Below are 21583 nucleotides of genomic sequence, written 5' to 3'. Positions count from 1 at the left end.
AGGGTTAAAAAAAACTTAGGGAGGCAACAGAGAGGGTAAAAACAGTACAACAGGCATGGACGCTGTTCAAAAATATTATCCTGGCAGCCCAGGCCAAACATATTCCGCGAATTAGAAAAGAAAGACGGAAGTCCAAAAGACAGCCGGCGTGGTTGAAAAGTGAGGTGAAGGAAGCTATTAGGGCTAAAAGAAACGCCTTCAGAAAATGGAAGAAGGAACCGTCTGAAAATAACAAGAAGCGGCATAAGGAGTGTCAAAGCAAATGCAAGGCGCAGATAAAGAAGGCAAAGAGGGATTACGAAAAAAAGATAGCATTAGAGGCAAAAAAACATAGCAAAAAATGTTTTCGGTATATTAAAAGCAGGAAGCCCGCAAAAGAATCTGTTGGGCCGCTGGATGACTATGGGGTAAAAGGGGCGATCAAGGAAGATAAAGACGTAGCGGAGAGATTGAATGAATTCTTTGCTTCGGTCTTCACCGAGGAAGATTTTGGTGTTGGAAATGGTATTTCAAGTGGACAAGTCGGAGAAACTTACTGACTTCACCGTAAACCTGGAGGATGTAATGGGGCTGTTCAGCAAACTGAAGAGTAGCAAATCTCCTGGACCGGATGGTATTCATCCTAAAGTACTGATAGAACTGAAAAATGAGCTTGCGGAGCTACTGTTAGTGATATGCAATTTATCCTTAAAATCGAGCGTGGTACCGGAAGATTGGAGGGTGGCCAATGTAATGCTGACTTTCAAAAAAGGTTCCAGGGGAGATCCAGGAAATTATAGACCTGTGAGTCTGACGTCTGTGCCAGGGAAAATGGTATAGGCTATTATCAAAAACAAAATTACAGAGCACATCCAAGGACATGGCTTACTGAGACCAAGTCAGCACGGCTTTTGTGTGGGGAAATCTTGCCAGACCAATTTACTTCAGTTCTTTGAAGGAGTAAAAAAACATGTGGACAAAGGGGAGCTGGTTGATATCGTGTATCTGGATTTTCAAAAGGCGTTTGACAAGGTACCTCATGAAAGGCTACAGAGGAAATTGGAGGGCCATGAGATAGGAGGAAATGTCCTATTGTGGATTAAAAACTGGTTGAAGGATAGGAAACAGAGAGTGGGGTTAAATGGGCACTATTCACAATGGAGAAGGGTAGTTAGTGGGGTTCCTCAGAGGTCTGTGCTAGGACTGCTGCTTTTTAATATATTTATAAATGATTTAGAGATGGGAGTAACTAGCGAGGTAATTAAATTTGCTGATGACACAAAGTTATTCAAAGTCGTTAACTCGCAACAGGATTGTGAAAAATTACAGAAGGACCTTACGAGACTGGGAGACTAAATGGCAGATGACGTTTAATGTGAGCAAGTGCAAGGTGATGCATGTGGGAAAAAAGAACCCGAATTATAGCTACGTCATGCAAGTTTCCATGTTAGAAGTTACAGACCAAGAAAGGGATCTGGGTGTCATCGATAATACACTGAAACCTTCTGCTCAGTGTGCTGCTGCGGCTAGGAAAGCGAATAGAATGTTGAGTATTATTAGGAAAGGTATGGAAAACAGGTGTGAGGATGTGTTAATGCCGTTGTATCGCTCCATGGTGCGACCGCACCTTGAGTATTGTGTTCAATTCTGGTCACCGCATCTCAAGAAAGATATAGTAGAATTGGAAAAGGTGCAGCGAAGGGCGACTAAAATGATAGCGGGGATGGGACGACTTTCCTATGAAGAAAGACTAAGGAGGCTAGGGCTTTTCAGCTTGAAGAAGAGATGGCTGAGGGGAGACATGATAGAGATATATAAAATAATGAGTGGAGTGGAACAGGTGGATGTGAAGCATCTGTTCACGCTTTCCAAAAATACTAGGACTAGGGGACATGCAATGAAACTACAGTGTAGTAAATTTAAAACAAATCGGAGAAAGTTTTTCTTCACCCAATGCATAATTAAACTCTGGAATTCATTGCCGGAGAACGTGAAAGGGGTTAGACGGTTTCCTAAAGAACAAGTCCATAAACCACTACTAAATGGACTTGGGAAAAATCCACAATTCCAGGAATAACATGTATAGAATGTTTGTACGTTTGGGAAGCTTGCCAGGTGCCCTTGGCCTGGATTGGCCGCTGTCGTGGACAGGATGCTGGGCTCAATGGACCCTTGGTCTTTTCTCAGTGTGGCATTACTTATGTACTTACCTTTAAGTACCTGACCTGAAAGCTGCTGTTGTTTTTTTTTTTTTTTTTTTTGCTGATCATTTTTGCTTGCTGAGTTAACGAGTTCAAGGCCTTGATGACTGACACCCACTTCCAGGTTTTTCTACAGTAGGATGGTTCTGTGTACACCCAGATTCCTTCTAAGCTGCTATCAGATTTCCATCTTAGCCAGTCGTTCTGTTAACATGCTTTCCTAAGCCATCTGCCCGCTATAGTGAATGTATCTCTCATACCTTGGGTGCAAATAAGTGTTGGCCAACTACTTCGAGTGGACTAAAACCCTTAGCTTTTTGTTTTTCTCTCATTCTTAATAAACCTGAGGCTGCCATTGCTGAGCATACATCAGATTGGCTAGCTAGCAGACTATATCTCCTTTGCTTGTGCTCAAGCAGACTTGACCTTTGAGTCATGTCAAGACTCGTGATATCTCCAAGTTGGTCTCTATGGAGGTGATGTGTAAGGCTGTGACATGGACTGCAGTCCCATACTTCCATACATTCATATCTCAATTACTATTAAGAAATTCCTGATGTGATAGTAGATTTGGTCAATCTATCTGCCAAGATCTAATTTGAGGTTTTAGTACCAACTCTGCCCCCCCCCCCCCTATGAAAATGGCCTATTGGCAGGTTTCTCATCCCCCCCCCCCTTTTTTTTGGTGTTAGAGGCTGCACAGGTCCTATATGTGAGAACTTGTATCATACTGTTTATGGAAAATACCAGCAAAATGTAAGTAACTTAATTTTCTATGATTATCAAGTAGAATGGTAAGTTCTCACGTACTCATCCACCTCCTCGAGTTGTACTCCCCAAGCTTAATGCAAACTGAGAAGGTCACATGTGACAACAGGGCAGGAAGTGTGGCATATATATGGTCAGTTGGTCAAAAGCTTCTAGAAATTAGCTTACCTGTGAAAGCTATTTGAGTAAGTTCTAATGGATGGTACCACCAAGATGTGAGGGCTTGTACCCTTCTGTCCATGAGAAGACACCTGCTTGCAGGTAAGTAACTTGATTTTCAAAACTCTCAGAGCTAAGTTCTTCTATCTAATTGGGAAAGATATGGATGTAAAGTTTCCCATGCACTACAGATGTTCTAAGGATTTTTTTTTTAAGTATTAAGATTGAAATATTCTGCTTTCATTGGGCAGAATTTTTTCCATTAGTATGTGTCAGAGCTCCCACCAATTAATCAGCATAAATAATTGTGTATTTTAATGTTTTCTTTTGCTAGGTTGATGAAAATATGAAAGTTGCCCAAAAACGGGATGCTGTTCGGCAGGGAATGTTTTATTTTAGAAAAGACATTTGTAAAGGTACTGTATGTAGTACTTGCATTCACTTTGTGAGAATGGTAAACTAAAAATATTGAGAGAATTTACTTTCTTTACAAAAGCTGGTAATGCAGTTGTTGAGGACTGTGGAGCAGCCCAGAACGGTACTGAGACAGGTGCAGAAGAGTATGCTTTAATGAGCATTGATACAATCATCAATGGAAAGGTAACTTTGGATTTTATTCATTTATGCAGACGATATTGCTATCTATATTCTATACACTAAAGCAATAAATGAAATTACTCATATCAAATTAGATATCTCTACTACTCTCTAATGGAATCTTGGGCATCCAATCTCAAATTAAAATAATACTAATAAAACTAATAGTTACTAATCCTCATCACACTATAAATCTTAAATCATTTATTGTTATTGCATTTATATCCCATGTTTTCCCATCTATTAGTAGTTTCAATGTGGCTTACAATGGCATCAATATAAACAGGTTACATATTGGAGGAAGTTTGTTGTGATAGGAAAGTTCAGACAGAATAGTCAACAAGTAGGTAGTGTGGTGTGATCAGAAAGTTCAGTCAGAATAGTCCATTAAGAGTAGTTCAGAACATTACATATCCCCTTGACACAACTACGAAAATCTTAGGAGTCACAATTGACCAATTCCTCACTCTAGATAACCAAATTTCCAAAGTGGTCTCAAGTGTCTTCAATTCATTATGGAAATTGAGGAGATTAAGACCATTCTTCGCAAAATTAGTTTTCTGTATCCTTGTCCTAACAAAATTTGATTACTGCAACTATTTACGCAGGACTTAAAGGGGATCTCCTCCAAAGAATTCAAACGGCTCAAAACACTGCCGCATGTCTCATATTCAGACTCCCACACTTCACCAAAGCAACTCCCCTTCTGTATGATTTGCATTGGCTACCAATAAAAGATAAAATATCATTTCAGCTATGGCCCCAATATACATGAACAGTCTCATTGAATTACCCTCACGTAATGCCTCTACATCATCTAGAGCATATCTTATCCTACATTTCTTGAATTGTAGGAAAGTAACCTACAAAACAGTCCACACTGCTAACTTTTCATATCAAGGCTCTAAAATTTGGAAAGCCTTACCTAAAACCATCAAATGCACCTATACAGTGGCGTACCTAGGGTAGTTGACACCCGGGGCCGGTCATTTTTTAACACCCCCCCCCCTCTCCAAAATCTAGTACTAGGCATGCCGAGAATACAAAACACTCAGGACCTATAGAGCAATTCTAGCATACCATAAGCAGTTGTCCCGTTCCGGGCCCTTACCTGGCGCCCCGCGAATCGGAGCGGGGGGCTGGGGCGTCCGGGGAGCGCGGGCCGACGGGGGAAGGTTGCCCTGAGGATCGCCGCGACGGCTGGTTGCCCCGAGGCCGGCGACCCAGGGGAACTAGCGCCGGTCTCGGGGAAAGGGATCCGCCGGACAAGATGGCGGCGCCGGCGTCAGCGTCCTCCTCGCTGTGGCAGGACCAGCGAGGAGGCTCCGCCCACTTGCGCCGGATTGGCGCATCGTCAGAGGAACTCCGCCCATTGGACAGAGGGACCAATCCGGTCCCCGTTACCGGCTGGGGCGGAGAGGATTGGCCCAGCGGTTCCCCAGCCAGAACAAGCGGGGGATTTAAACGGAAGCACGGAGGGGAACCGATGCTTCCGTTTCCTTGTTCGAAGCCCTCGAGCTAGCGGTTTCCAAGACGGTGTTCGTGCCTCGTGTCTGCCAGCCGTCCTGCTAGCTCCTTCCAAGACTGTGTTTGGATCTCAAGCCTGCTAGCCGTCCTGCTAGCCATTTCCAAGACTGTGTTTTGTTCTCAAGTCTGCTAGCCGTCCTGCTAGCCATTTCCAAGACTGTGTTTTGTTCTCAAGTCTGCTAGCCGTCCTGCTAGCCATTTCCAAGACTGTGTTTTGTTCTCAAGTCTGCTAGCCGTCCTGCTAGCCATTTCCAAGACTGTGTTTTGTTCTCAAGTCTGCTAGCCGTCCTGCTAGCCATTTCCAAGACTGTGTTGTGTTCTCAAGTCTGCTAGCCGTCCTGCTAGCCCCTTCCAAGACTGTGTTTGGATCTCAAGCCTGCTAGCCGTCCTGCTAGCCCCTCCCAAGACCGTGTTTTGTTCTCAAGCCGGCTAGCCGTCCTGCTAGCTATTTCCAAGACTGCGTTTGTTCCTGTTGTCATCGAACCGTCCGGTTAAGCCACGTTACCAAAGACTCTGTACCCACAGCCAGCCAGGCCAGCCGTCGCCCCGTGGTTCCAGCAGTCCTGCTGGCCGCCCGCAGCTGAGGGCTCAACCCTCGGTGAACGGCGGTCGCCGCAGGTGAAGATTCGGGGTGCGCGGTTATTTCCTGGGCCTCATAGAGCTCGGGAGAACTCGAGAGCTCACCTCCACCCGAGTGACCTCAGGGCCGCGACAGCAGTAATTTCTACAAGTTACACAAGGAAAAGGAAAGCATCTTAAACACTACAGTGAGCACTAGAACATCAATTCACCTACTGTAAAACAAAACCAGGCAGAATAACACAGATCGTCCATCTTGCACAGTCAATGCCAACCGAAAGCCATGTCTTTTTCACAAACACAGATACACCCTAATCCACTATAGAATAAGCAATAATAAACTTTCTATTTAGACAAAAATTAAACTGAACCCCCAAGATGCCAGACTCTGCATACAATGCAACACCACAGAAACAGAAAATGTCCCCTAGTACTGTGCAAAACATAAAGACAGCAGATGTAAATTTGAAAAAACTAACAAGTACCAATCACCACTTTACAAATTAACAAATAGAAATAAAACAAATGTAGAAAATAAAATAATACCATTTTATTGGACTAATACATTTAGCTTTCAGAGGCCAAAACATCCTTCCTCAGGTCAATACAGTATAGTGTTGTTACAATATCCTATCCGGACCTGAGGAAGGGGGTTTTGTTCTCCGAAAGTTAGCCAAAATGTATTAAAATTAGTCCAATAAAAAGATTACCTTGTTTACATGTTCTATTATAAACATTAACACAGCTACAATACTACTTTATCCTAAAGCAAAAAAAATAAAAATATATATTTTATTTACAGTTTGTTGTCTCTGGTTTCTGCTTTCCTCATCTTCTTTTCACTGTCTTCCTTCCATCCAGCATCTGTCTTTCTTCTCTCTCTGCCATCCAGTGTCTGCCCTCTCTGCTGTCCCCTCCATCCAATGTCTGCCCTCTCTCCCATCTACATCTGCCCTCTATCTCTGCCCCTTCCATCCACCATCTGCCCCTGTCTGCCCTCTCTCTCTCTCTCCCCCTTCTATCGCTTCCATCCACTGTCTGCCCGTTCTCTCTGTCCGCTCAATCCACCATTTGCCCTCCCTCTCCCATCCATCTAGGGTCTGCCCTCCCTCTCACTCCCCCTTCCATCCAGGATCTGTCCCCAGTTTCAGCCCCAGTCCTTTTCTCCCACCAGTCCCGAGCTTTAGCCCCCAGCCACTTCTCCCTGTTCCCTTTTTAGCCCCCAGTTTCAACCCCAGCCCTTTTCTGTCACCAGTCCTGAGCTTCAGCCCCAGCCACTTCTCCCTGTCTCCTTTTCAGCCCCCAGTCCCCACAATTTCAGCCCCTGCTGCCTTTCAGCCCCCAGTCCCAGTACTAGCCCCCTTATCCCACCTACCCTCCTTCAGCCCCCAGTTTCAGCCACCTTCATCCACATGCCTTGCCCCCCTTTTCAGCCCGACCCATTCTCCCACCTGACCCAGGCATGCCCCATTTTCCATCATGACCCCTTCTCAGACCCCAGTTCCAGCCCCCTTCTCCTATTTGAGAGCCCCCTCCTCCCATCTGAGAACCCCTCCCCACCCCTTCTCCCATCTGAGAACCCCCCAGAACACCCCTCTCCTCTACCATTTGAGAACCTCCTCCCCACCCCAGTCCCCTTCTCCCATCTGGAAACCCCTTCCCCACTCCAGTCCCCTTCTCCCATCTGAAAACCCCCTCCCCATCTAAGAACCCCCAGAACACCCCTCTCCCATCTGAGAACCCCCTCCCCACCCCAGTCTCCTTCTCCCATATAAAAAACCCCTCCCCTCCCCATGTGAGAACCCCCACAACACCCCTCTCCCATCTGAGACCCCCCTCCCCACTCCAGTCCCCTTCTCCCATCTGAAAACCCCCTCCCCATCTAAGAACCCCCAGAACACCCCTCTCCCATCTGAGAGCCCCCTCCCCACCCCAGTCCCCTTCTCCCATATAAAAAAAACCCTCCCCTCCCCATGTGAGAACCCCCACAACACCCCTCTCCCATCTGAGACCCCCCTCCCCACTCAGTCCCCTTCTCCCATATGAAAACCCCCTCCCCATGTGAGAACCCCCACAATACCCCTCTCCCATCTGAGGACCCCGACCCGACTCTCCTGCTCCCACCCTACCTTTAAAAAAATTATTTTGAAGCGTTGTTGCAGGCAGCGCCTCGCGTCTGCCCTGCAGAAGTAAATCTCTTCGCTTCGAAGTTCGTCGTCGTGGGGCCTCACTATGTCCCGCCCTCCTCTGAGGAAACTTCCTATTTCCGCGAGGGCGGGACATAGTGAGGCCCGACGACGACGAACTTCGAAGCAAAGAGATTTACTTCTGCAGGGCAGACGCGAGGCGCTGCCTGCAACGACGCTTCAAAAAACTTTTTTTAAAGGTAGGGTGGGAGCAGCGGGAGCGAAGCGGATCACCCCCCCCCCCCCCCCCCCCCCCCCCCCACCCACTGACACCCGGGGCGGACCGCCCCCCCCTTGGTACGCCACTGCACCTATAGTTATTCCAAAGTCTAAACTCACTTCTTCAGTCTAGCCTTTAAGGAAATAAGCACTCTGAAAACTCATGGCATTAATTTTTACTTCATCCTACCTCCCACTACTCCTGTCTAACCCAGTTAATCCTAACCCTTAACCTTTTTTCTCCATATTTCAATTATGTAGCTTAAATTACTAAGGGCCCTATTTACTAAGCTGTGCTATAGCTGCTCTAGCATTTTTAGGAATATATGGGTTCTCTAGCGTTAGTGTGCTCTAAAAACACTAGCGTACCTTAGTAAACAGGGCTCTTAGTATTTAATTACATCTGTTCCTAACCGAAGATTTACTGGCCTAACATTTTATGATGTATTTTACGTTCTATTAATATATTTTGAACATGTTCGTGCTTTTCTAATTGTTATGTAAGCCAAATTGAACCTGAGTTCTACTCAGGCTAATGCGGGATATAAATGTCATAAACGAATAAATTTTACACAATTTGTATTTACTATGTATTCCTTTGTAGTAATCTGTTGACAATAAAAATATATATTTTTTAGGAAGGCTTATTTCCTGGTTTAATACCAATTCTGAACTCTTACCTTGAAAACATGGAGGTGGATGTGGACACAAGATGTACCATATTGAAATATCTGAAATTAATTAAAAAGAGAGCATCAGGTATGAATTAAGTACTTTGAATTATACCATTTAAATTGAGTCTCTAGATTTTCTTTGGATCTAGGAGCCAGCACAACAATCTGCTAGACTTCAAACAACTGCAATCTTTGTTGTGTATTTACAATTTTACCATTGACAATTTGCTTTTAGACATTAAATCATAATGGGCAAATACATTTTGGAATGCTGCAATTAAATTATGCCAGTAATCAGCAGCAGTAACTATGACCCTAAAATGCAACCTGCAATTTACTTGATGATCTTTATCCACACCTTCCACTACATACATGCAAAATGATTGAAAATAACACATATGAAATTAGTTCCTTGAGCTTTTTCCTCCGCTGACATTTTTTGCCAGTTTAAAGGTGCAGATTTAACATTTTACAGAAGAGAGAACGTTAAAAAGCTTTTTTTTTTTCATGTGATCATTCCTTTGTTGTTGAATTTAAGTACCATTGGTCCAAAGTCTTTGAAGAATCAAGTTATAGTAACATAGTAAATGATAGCAGATAAAGGACCTGTAACATCCATCCAGTCTGCCCAACAAGATAAACTCATTTTACATGGTATGCAATACTTTATATGTATACCTGAGTTTGATTTGTCCTCGACATTCTCAGGGCACAGACCATAGAAGTCTGTCCAGCACTGTTCTTGTACTAAGAGTTCTGAAGCTAATGTCTAAGCCTCTTAAAATTTACACTCCAACCCATCCATAACTATTCAGTCATGATCAGTGCACAGACATGGAAGTCTGCCCAGCACTGATTTTGCTTCCCAATTACCAGTGTTGCCACCCAATCTCTGCTAAGATTCTGTGGATCCATTCCTTCTAAAACAGGATTCCTTTGTGTTTATCCCACGCTTGTTTGAATTCCATTACCATTTTCATCTCCACCACCTCCCGCGGGAGGGCATTCCTTGTATCCACTACCCTTTCCGTGAAAAAAATACTTCCTGACATTACTCCTGAGTCTGCCCCCCTTCAACCTCAATTCATGTCCCCTAGTTCTACCTCTTTCCCGTCTCCGGAAAAGGTTTGTGGATTAACACCTCTCAAATATTTGAACGTCCATATTGTGTCACCCCTCTTTCTTCTTTCCTCCCAAGGTATACATGGTCAGGTCGGCAAGTCTCTCCTCGTACGGTTTGCAATGCAAATCCCATACCATTTTTGTAGCTTTTCTTTGCACCGCTTCCAGCTTTTTTACATCTTTAGCAAGATACGGCTTCCAACACTGAACACAATACTCCAAGTGGAGCCTCACCAACGACTTGTAGAGGGGCATCAACACCTCCTTTCTTCTGCTGGTTATACCCCTCCCTATGCAGCCTAATATCCTTCTGGCCATGGTCGCCGCCTTGTCGCATTGTTTCTTAACCTTCAGATCCTCAGACACCAACACCCCAAGGTCTCTCTCTGGAATCGAGCTTACTGATCTCTCCCCTCCTATCCAATATCTCTCTTTAGAGTTTCTGCACCCCAAGTGCATCACTCTGCTCTTGGCATTAAATTTTAACGCAATAAAATTCTTAGGGATCTAATCGTATTATCTGATAATCAATTCACAATTTCATACCAGTTATTCACTTTCTAGTAATTTACTGCAAATATTTATAAAATTTATTTTTGAAATTAATAGCGTGCTCAGTGTATATTGTGTTGGATTATTTGTAGTAAATAATTAGCAGATTTTAGTACACACAGCTTCAGCTTTAGAAATGTTAATTTCTTTCTTCATCTCTCTCTCATTCACCCCTGAATAATTCACTGCTGAGTCACTTTAAAGTTGAAGTAACAAAACATCTGTTTACTCACAGTTTGTAGTTAGATTATAATCAGACAGGCTTATATATACATATTACTATACATTTGTCTTATCAGCTCCTTCCATGTGCTTAGATGGTAATGGATGCTCACACCACCATAGATCCTCTCAGGTTAGGAGAGATCATGAGCTCCATGTGCTCCATGTGCTCCATGTGCTGCATCTGCCGCATCTAACCCCCACAGGAAGTTGCATAGCTGTGTGACCTCTCTAAGTAATTCACATCAGAGGTCACAGAGTAATCACAGAGAAATAATAGGTGACAGGCAATGCATGTAAAAAATACAATTACATTCCAACAAACCCCTTCTCATGCATAACTGTCATGCAATTATTTATTCATACAAAGTCCAAGCTTTATACGCAGATTCACAAAATGTTCTCTGGGTAACGGTTTGGTCATGATGTCAGCTGTCATCTCACTGGTGTGACAATAGTGTAGACTGATGACCCCTTCTTTCACCAACTCTCGCACGTTGTGGTATTTCGTTGCGATGTGCTTGGTGCGTGACTGAACCTTGTCATTCTGTGACAGTCGGATGCAGCTCTGATTATCTTCCATTATCTGGATTGGTCTCTTTTCAGCTATTCCAAAATCCAGCAAAAGTTTTTTCAATCCACATCAGTTCTCTGCACGCTTCCGATACGGCCACATATTCAGCTTCTGTAGAAGACAAACTCACAATACTTTGTTTATGACTGGCCCATGAAATTTGTACATTTCCATACATAAACACATATCCACTTGTGGATTTATAATCAGAATGATCCCCTGCCCAATCTGAATCACAGTAACATATTAGTTTTGGATTACTATTGGCTGAAATCTTTAATTTACAATCAATGGTACCCTTTAAATACCTTACCATCCTTTTAACTGCAGTCCAATCTGATTTGGTAGGTGAGCTGACCCTTCTGCTCAAAATTCCTACTGCATTTGCTATATCAGCCCTGTATGTGGTAGCTAGATATAAAAGCTTACCTATGGCTGATCTATATTGGATGTTATCTGGTAAAGGTTCTCTTACTGTTTCATCCTTCAGAAAATCAGTGATCATGGGAGTGCTTACAACTTGGGCATCTTGCATACCTAAACTTTCAATAAGCTCATTTATTTTCTGCTTCTGGCTTAGAAGATAAGAACCATCATTTTGTTTCTCAATTTCTATACCAAGATAGTATGACACATTACCAAGTTCTTTTATCTCAACATTGAGATTTAAACACTTTACAATGTCCTTGTACTCTTGCTCACTTTTGCTTGCAATGAGCAGATCATCAACAAAAGCTAAAATGTATGCATATTGTCCATTTGTGCACCTAGTGTACAAGCATTTATCTGCTTCACCTTGCTTAAATCCTAAATTTGTCAATATTTCATGCAATTTTTCATTCCAACATTCTGCACTTTGCTTTAATCCATAAAGACCTTTGTTTAATTTACACACTAGCTGTCTTTGTTTTGTATTTATGAAACCTGTTGGCTGTTCCATGTACAAGTCTTCAGTTATTTCTCCATGAAGAAATGCTGTTTTCACATCAATGTGGTTGACTTGCATGCCTTTTGAGACTGCAATGCTCAGAAGTGTTCTGATTGTCGTGTGTTTCACTACAGGTGCAAACACTTCATCAAAATCTTCTCCATATTTTTGAAGATATCCCTTTGCGACTAATCTGGCTTTATACCTTTCCACTTTTCCTTGTGCATTCCTTTTTAACTTGAATACCCATTTGCATCCTATAGCTTTCTTGCCAGGAGGTAATTTTGTAAGAATCCAAGTATTATTTTTATCCAATGCATCAATTTCTTCTTGTGCAGCTTTATGCCATTCAGCAGCTTCTTCTGCTGGCATTTTCTCAATCTCATCCCATGTTAAGGGCTCTTGAGCTTCTGCTGACTTTGTTAGGTAAGACAGTCTTGGGGGTGGAACACCTTTGTTTTCCCTGGATGAGCGTCTGACAACAGGTTGGTCTGACCTTTCCGCATCCTCTAAATCTGAGAGTCCTTCTCCAATTGATTCCCCTTCTCCAACTGTACTGTCTTCTTCAATGATCCTTTCTGTGTCTGCTTCCTCTGCCTGTTCCTCGTTAGATACAGGTGAGTTGCTTTCAGACATCTGCCTTGGTATGGCATTTATATACACTGGCATGTCTATTATGGTTCTAGTTTCATATTCTGGATGATCAGGCTCATCTGGGATAATCCAGCCTTTATCAACCCTTTTGTTTTCATCAAAATATGTAACATGTCTTATGCCAACAATGCCAGTTTTCAGATTCAAAATTCTATATCCTTTGTGTCCTGGAGCATAGCCAACTAAAATGCCCCTTTCTGTTGTGGAATCCAGCTTATGCCTTCTTTGCTTTGGTACATGAGCATATGCTGTACTTCCAAATGTTCTTATGTGTGACAGGTTTGGCTTCCTACCATGCCATGTCTCATGTGGTGTGCGCTCAGCGCCTTTAGTTGGCATTCTGTTTTGTAGGTACACTGCTGTGAGAATGGCTTCCCCCCATAGTCTTTTAGGGAGATTGCTATCTGACAGCATACATCTGGTCATTTCCACAAGTGACCTAAATTTTCTCTCTGCAACAGAATTTTGCTCTGGTGTATAAGCTACTGTTGTGATATGTTGAATGCCTTCTTGTTCTAGAAATGTGCGCATGCTTTGTGAAGTGAACTCACCACCATTGTCGGTCTGAAGAACCTTTGGTTTTCTTTCAAATTTATTGCTCACCATGGCTACGTATTTCTTCAGCATGTCTGTGACTTGACTTTTCTCTTTCAGCAAATAGGCCACACAATATCTAGAGAAATCATCCAAGAATATTAGCACAAATCTGTTATTTCCCAATGATGGGATATTAAACGGTCCACATAAGTCACTGTGTATTAAGTCCAGCACTTTATTACTCCTATTTCCTGTGTATGCAGGAAATGAGGGTCTCACACCCTTTTGAGTAACACAGTCTATGCATTTCTCCATTTTACCAGCATCTTCACTTATCTGAATGCCGGTGGCCAGTTGCTTACTGTAAAGATCCTGGATCACCTTAGAATCACGATGTCCCAGGCGGCGGTGCCAGATTTCCAGACTACATTTACCATCATTCTTCCTTACTTGCGCCATATGTGAGGCTTCACCTGAAATGTTCAGCTTATAAACATCATTATGCATAAAAGCTTCAGCATACACTTCATCATTTTTAGAGATTGTGCACTTACTGTTTTCAAATGAATCACAAATCCCTTCTTATCTAATGTAGATACACTAAGCATATTGCAAACTGCTTGGGGAATATACAAGACATCACTTACAGGAATTTCTTTAACTTCATTAGACACTTTGCATTTTAAGAATCCAATACCTTTTGCTTGGATCTTAGCAGTCCCTGCGTTTGCAGTTTTAAGAATACCTTCCTCTGGACACATTTCCTGAAAGAAATCTTTACAATTGGTTAAATGGCATGTGCTCCCTGAATCCAAAATCCAAGTACTTTCATTTGAATTATTATTTACCATAGTCAAAGATTTTTCTGCCATTAGAAAGCCCTTGTGTTTATCTTTGTCCTTCATACATTTCCTGGTTTGAAAATTCTTTAGTTCCATTGGCTTAGGTGAGCTAGAGGGAGTGTTTTGTGTTTCCTTACACCATTTAGATACATGTCCCTCCTTTCCACATGAGTAGCAAATCAGCTTGCCCTTGGGTGGAGTTTTCCCATAGCTCCGCCTTCCTCTGTTCTTTGCCAAGAAATTTGTTTCATTTCTCTCTGACTTGCTTTGAGAACACATCTCCTCAGAATCATTTATTATGCATTCCTGCCTTAGTTTTGATGTTGCCTGTTCAAAAGATTGCCCTTCAATGGCCTCATTTACAGACCTAAAAACATCAAACTTCTTTGATAGTGAGGTAAAAAGAAATGCTCTTTTCAATGCATCACACATGGGAATTCCAGAAAGTTCTAGCTTTTGAAATGAAGACATAAGATGCATAATGTGATCATTACATTTACTTTTATCCCTTAATTTGGTTTCATTCAACTCTGCCAACCAAATTGGTTGCTGCTTTGCATATGTAGTTGCATACATAGTTCTCAGTTTATATAAAATGTCCTTTGGTGTATCTTTTCCCTCCACTAATATGGCTTGTTTCTCTGAGAGAGCTTCCAAAAGCATGCACTTCACATAATAGTTTGCATTGTCCCATTCAGCCATATTTTCAGCTGTTCTGTCTTGGTCTAAGCATATATTTAATCCATTTGCTCGAAGGAGACATATGAATCTTAGTTCCCACTGCTGATAATTAAACTCAGTTAATTTAGGCACCTTGAGAGAATAGAACAATGGTGAATTTCTTCCCTCAGCCATTTTCTTAGCCTTCTGTCTGCTGTGTGGGGGGAGAGAGAGACAGACTGAATCTTTCCTTTAAAACTTAAGAGAAAAATGTGGCCTTTTTTTCTGCCTGGTAATATTTCTCTTCTTTTTCAATTCCTGGCCCTGGGCCCATAACCCTTTTGTTGGATTATTTGTAGTAAATAATTAGCAGATTTTAGTACACACAGCTTCAGCTTTAGAAATGTTAATTTCTTTCTTCATCTCTCTCTCATTCACCCCTGAATAATTCACTGCTGAGTCACTTTAAAGTTGAAGTAACAAAACATCTGTTTACTCACAGTTTGTAGTTAGATTATAATCAGACAGGCTTATATATACATATTACTATACATTTGTCTTATCAGCTCCTTCCATGTGCTTAGATGGTAATGGATGCTCACACCACCATAGATCCTCTCAGGTTAGGAGAGATCATGAGCTCCATGTGCTCCATGTGCTCCATGTGCTGCATCTGCCGCATCTAACCCCCACAGGAAGTTGCATAGCTGTGTGACCTCTCTAAGTAATTCACATCAGAGGTCACAGAGTAATCACAGAGAAATAATAGGTGACAGGCAATGCATGTAAAAAATACAATTACATTCCAACATATTGATGTGCTAAACCTCTACTTATCACGGAACCAGCATGTAACACAACAATCTTAATACCATCATAGCACTGAACCCTACCTTTCCCACCTGCCAATAATCACAAGCTACATATAATTTAATGCAGTTCTCAGTCACTGTTCCTTTGATGTTATGAGCTACAGATTGTAGCATTACTTATGTGGTGGCATCTAGTGTCCAATCTCATAGTGCTGCTGGTTAACAAAGTGTGAATTCAGTGCTCAAAAGTCTTCTCAAGAAGCGTTGTTGTTTTGAAAAGTGTTGCTGTTCCCAATTTCGCCGTTATGGCGTCTTCAGGAGAACATACTAAAATAATAACAATATAAATCACTGTTATCTCTTCTTTCAAAGTGAGATTGATTCACCCCCCCAGGATGACCAAGCAGCGGTTTTTCAAATTGAACAGCTAAGAGACGGAATTATGTTCTTACGTTAATATAAATTAAAAACTTTGAAAGAAGCGATAACAGTGAGTTATATTGTTGTTTTAGTATGTTTTCTTGAAGATGCCATTACGGCAAAACGTGACCCCACGTTGGGAACAGCAATGCTTTTGGAAACAACGCTTCTTGAGAAGACTTTTGAGCACTGAATTTACATTTTGATACACTGTTAACCAACAGCACTACGAGATTGGACACTGGATACCACCACGTATGAACCTGCTTTGAGATAATGCAATTGTCAGTCAGTGTTCATTTGATGTTATGAGCTACAACTTGTAGCGTTAAATTATATGTAGCTTGTGATTATTGACAGGCGGGAAAGGTAGGGTCCACTGCTATGATATTAAGATTGTTGTGCTACATATGCTGGTTCTGTGATAAGCGGAGGTTTGGCACTTAAACATACACTGAGCACTCTATTAATTTCAAAAATAAATTACTGGAAAGTGAATAACTGGTATGAAATTGTGAATTGATTATCAGATAATACAATTAGACCCCTAAGAATTTCATTGAGTTAAAATTTATTGCAAAGAAGTGCAGAGTGATGCAGTTGGGGTGCAGAAACCCTAAAGAGAGATACTGAATAGGAGGGGAGAGATTAGTTAGCTTGACTCAGAAACAATGCGACAAGGTGGCGGGCCGTGGTCCTAAGTTCAGCCGTCTCAGCTTATTCACGAATCTTCTGTGAGGGACCGTATCAAAGGCTTTGCTGAAATCCAAGTAGATTACATCTACCGCATGTCCTTCATCCATTTCTTTGAACACCCAGTCGAAGAAGTCAATAAGATTTGTTTGGCAGGATTTTCCTTTGGTAAAGCCATGTTGCCTTGGATCCTGTAACCTGCTGGCTTCTAGAAAGTTAACTGTCCTCTCTTTCAGCAGCGACTCCATTATTTTTCCTACCACCAGCCTGAGACTTACCGGTCTGTAGTTTCCCACTTCTTCCCTGTCTCCACTTTTGTGAAGAGGGACCACATCCGCTCGTCTCCAATCCCACGGAACTTATCCCTTCTCTAAAGATCTATTAAATCTTTAAGAGGTCCCATCAGAACTTCTCTTGAGCTCCCTCAGTATCCTGGGTTGTATCCCATCTGGCCCCATAGCTTTGTCCAAACGTTTTCTTCTGTGAACAGTACAATATCCTTTCCATTCTCATATATTCCCTTAGCAGACAGCAGCATTCCTTCACTAGGATTTTCCTCCAGGAACACCAAAGAAAAGTAGTTGTTTAGCATGTTCGCTTTATCCTCATCACTCTCCACATAGCCATTCTCGTTATCTTCTTGACATTCCATTCCTTTCTCCAATATATCTGAAAAATGTCTTGTCACTTCTCTTTACATCTTCAGCCATTTTTTCTTCCTCTTGTGCTTTTGCTAGCTGTATTTCCCTCTTCACGTCTTTGAGTTTAATCCTATAATCTTTTCCATGATCCTCTGATTGTGTTTTTCTGTGTTTCTTGAACAAAGCTTCTTTTGCTCTTATTTTTTCAGCTACTTGTTTGGAGAACCATATAGGCTTCCTGCTTCTCTTGTTTTTGTTTACTTTCCTTGTGTAAAGATCAGTTGCCATATTTATAGCATCCTTTAGCTTGGACCACTGATTTTCCACTTCTCCTACGCCTTCCCAAATAGCTCCTTCAGGTATTCCTCCATTTTAACAAAATCAGTATGTCTGTCTGAAATAACAGTAATTTGAGTTTTGTGCGTCCACACTCTGCCAGACCATATCATGTGAAGATCACTATTACATAGGTGGGCACTCACCTGGATATTGGAAACACTTCATTCATGAGCACTTCATCCAGCATCGACCCTTCCCTCGAGGGTTCCGTCACACTTTGAACAAGGCACTTTGACAGGCATCCATGATCTCCCTACTTTCCGATTCTACCGACAGGACGTTCCAATCCAAATCAGGCAAGTTGAAATCTCCCAACAGTTGCACCTCTCCTTTCATACCAGTCTTTTGAATATCTTCTATCAGATCCTTGTTTCTCTGTTTGTTCTGGAGGTCTGTAGATGATCCCTGTGTGGATACAGATTCCATCTTCTCTTTCCAGGACGATCCATAAAGCTTCTTCTTTTCTCCAAGTTCTCCACATTTCAACCGCTCTGATATTGTCTCTAACATACAGTGCCACTCCTCCACCTCTTTGGCCTGCCCTGTCTTTCCTAAAAAGATTACAGCCTGGTATGGTCACATCCCATTCATGGGACTCATTGAACCACGTCTCTGTAATGGCAACAGTATCCAAGTTTTCCTCTAAAATCAGGGTTTGCAGATCTTGTACTATTTTACTTAGACTACAGGCACAGTTAGAATCATTCCTTATAACTGAAAACATATTGAAGAACAAACAAACACATCGCTGTATACTCAATTCTCCGAGGACAAGCAAACTGCTTGTTCTCACATATGGGTCGACATCCGTGTCGGCCCGGAAATCGGACGGCAATTTTTCAAGCAAAATATAATAAACTTTTCCAGAGTCTTCTGGTGAGCGTACACTGCGCATGCGTGGCCGTCTTTCCGCCCGTCGCGTAAGCATTCCCGCTCAGTTATTTTTTCTCCGTGGTGAGGTGCAGTCGAGTTTTTCCCCGCTCCTCTCCGGCCCGGGAAAGAGTTTTCTGCATTGACTTTTGTCTTTTTTTTTTCTTTTTTTGTTAGAATTTACAGTTTTAAAAAAAAACTCCTGTAGTTTTTTTTTCTTTTTTGCCCCTTTTTAAGTTTCCTTTGTTTTTCGACGCGGCCAGCTTGCCCTTTTTCTTTTTTTTTTTTTTTTTTTTTTTTTTTTTTATTTCTTTATTTATCACTTTTAACATTTTAATTCAAGTACAATTCTTGAAATCAGCAAAGATGACTATTAATCATTCATAACATAAAATAATTTTTTCATCAAAGAAAAGGAAAATCTTGATCTATTTCTCATCTTTAGTCCACAATATGGAGGCATTATATACTATATATCAGGAAAATTATATTTAATAACATCTAAGAAAAAGGTGGCTGAGCAAAAAGTCCGAGTATATACTTTATGGCGTAGAAGTTATTACAGGTCCCGGTAATGAAATGGGTGAGCCAGGTAACTTAGAGTCCAAAAAAGAATTAAGTTGTTTAGAGTCATAAAATATATATTTAACAGAATTTAACTTTATAACACATTTGCAGGGAAAATTTAACCAAAACATTGCTCCCAATTGCAATGCCTTGGGGCGAAGTTTGAGAAATTCCTGTCTTTTCTTCTGCGTTACCTTTGAGACGTCTGGATACATTCTTATATTATAACCAAGGAAATTCTGTTCTCTATGCAAAAAATATTGTTTTAGTATCCAGTCTCTATCTGGTTGTAGAATAAATGTAACTTTGAGTGTTGCTGACGTAAGTCCCACCGTATCATCTTCTATCATTTGTGTTAGATTTACATCCCCAGTTTCTGCTGGGGGAATTACTCTTTCAGAATCTCTCTTCAAAAAAGACGTTACATAAAATATCTTTGATATAGGAGGATATGACTGTTCGGATACTTTCAATACTTCTGCCCTTTTTCTTTTAACAGGCACGATCGCATCTTTTGATTTCACTGAAACCGTTTTTTCTTCCATGTCATCGAAGGCACCCAGCAGCTTCCAACGTTGTACTCGATGCAACCGGACTATCTCAGGTACCGATACCCACGCTTAGTGTATCCAGTGCCTTGGGCCCGACCACAGCCCAGCCACTTGTAGTCTGTGTCTTCGCATGAAGAAACGGACCCAAGCGTCTCGAGAGACCCAACGAGAGAAGCTTTTTGGGGCTTAGTCCGGTCCTACAACATCGATACCGAGGTCGGTGGCGTCGGCATCGACGTCGGGAGCGAAGGTAATGGCTGCGTAACGACCAACCCGTGCTGGGAGCAGTCAGGCATCGAGTGGGTCTCCACCTGTCTCAAGGCCTCCTGACCTTTGTTGGACCCGGCCCCGAGGAGACATGAGGATTCCACGTCTTCCTCATCGGTACCGAGGAGTCTCAATGACGGACATCGAGCGAAGGCAAAGAAGCACCGTCATCGTTCTCCTTCGATACATGGTGCCGGGAGCTCCGGGGCGTCGAGGGATTCTGCACCCGAGAAGCGTCGGTGCCGAGAGGATTACTCCCCCTCTATTCAGGAGGTGCCGATGCATTGGTCTAGCAGCCCGGTACCTGCTCCCGAGCCTTGACAGATTCTGCCACCAACTCCTTTATCGACCCCGCAGCCTTGTCCGACAGCGACTCTCGGTGAGCACATCAGGGCCCTGCTTCCAGAGTTTCTGGAAGGGTTACTGCGCTAGGCTGCTTCGGTGTCGGGGGTGCTTGCGCCTTCCGTACCGTCGGCTGCAGCGGTATCTGGCCCTTCGCCTGTGGTGAGGTCCCCGACTTCGGTGCCGCCTGCCACCCAGGTCGAATCTCCGACATCGGTGGAGGAAGCTTCACCGGAGTCCAGGCAGGCGTCGACTTCTTGGCACCGCCATCGAGCACGTCCTTCCTCGGCGTCGAGGCAGGCTCAGTTTCGGACTGCTCTGAGAGATGTCTTGTCCGATACTGAAGATGAGCGCTCATGGGAGGAAGAGGAGGATCCCAGGTACATGAGTCTTTTGGGATTCCTTCTGAACCTTCCCCTCCACCAGAAAGGAGACTTGTTTCCACCAGAAAGTCTATCCTTTACCTCCTTTCTCCAGGAAATGGCCACGGCTATTCCCTTCCCTATGGAGGTTAAGGATGAGCCCAGGGCTGAGATGCTCGAGGTCCTGGATTATCCTCCACCTAGAGAGGCTGCAACGGCTCCTTTGCATAATGTACTAAAGGAAGTCCTTATGCGAAACTGGTCGTTCCCTCTGTCTAACCCCATGATCCCGAAAAGAACTGAATCCCAATATCGAATCCACGGGGAACCTGGATTGATGAAGTCTCAGCTACCTCACAGTTCCATGGTGGTGGACTCCGCTCTCAAAAGAGCCAAGAGTACTAGGGAATATGCCTTGGCACCCCCAGGCAGAGAATCTAGAACCTTGGACTCTTTTGGGAGGAAGGCGTATCAGGCCACTATACTCGCTGCCAAAATCCATCAGGAACAGGCACTACACTAGTCATGTTGAATAGTTGCAAAATGAACATTTGAAGTAGTCAGTTTTTTCACAGGATTCGTACTACATTATTTTACTATTACTACTATTTAACATTTCTAAAGCGCTACTAGGGTTACGCAGCGCTGTACAGTTTAACATAGAAGGACAGTCCCTGCTCAAAGAGCTTACAATCTAATGGACAAATGTACAGTCAGTCAAGTAGGGGCAGTCAAATTG

At 42.7% G+C, this 21583-nt stretch overlaps 1 protein-coding gene across 1 annotated transcript in view; it reads left to right on the top strand.

The window, feature by feature from the left end:
* GCLC (glutamate-cysteine ligase catalytic subunit) overlaps positions 1-21583 on the top strand; it is a 188987-nt gene that overhangs the window by 161924 nt on the left and 5480 nt on the right. Inside the window, 3 exon segments of the mRNA XM_030198967.1 lie at positions 3442-3523; positions 3604-3707; positions 8854-8974. Of these exon segments, the coding sequence (XP_030054827.1) occupies positions 3442-3523; positions 3604-3707; positions 8854-8974 (307 nt within the window).

Source organism: Microcaecilia unicolor, chromosome 3 (assembly GCF_901765095.1).
Source record: "Microcaecilia unicolor chromosome 3, aMicUni1.1, whole genome shotgun sequence".
In the NCBI taxonomy this organism is placed as follows: Eukaryota; Metazoa; Chordata; class Amphibia; order Gymnophiona; family Siphonopidae; genus Microcaecilia; species Microcaecilia unicolor.
The sequence above is the reverse complement of the archived record's forward strand: the minus strand, read 5'-3'. Positions and strand labels throughout refer to the sequence as shown.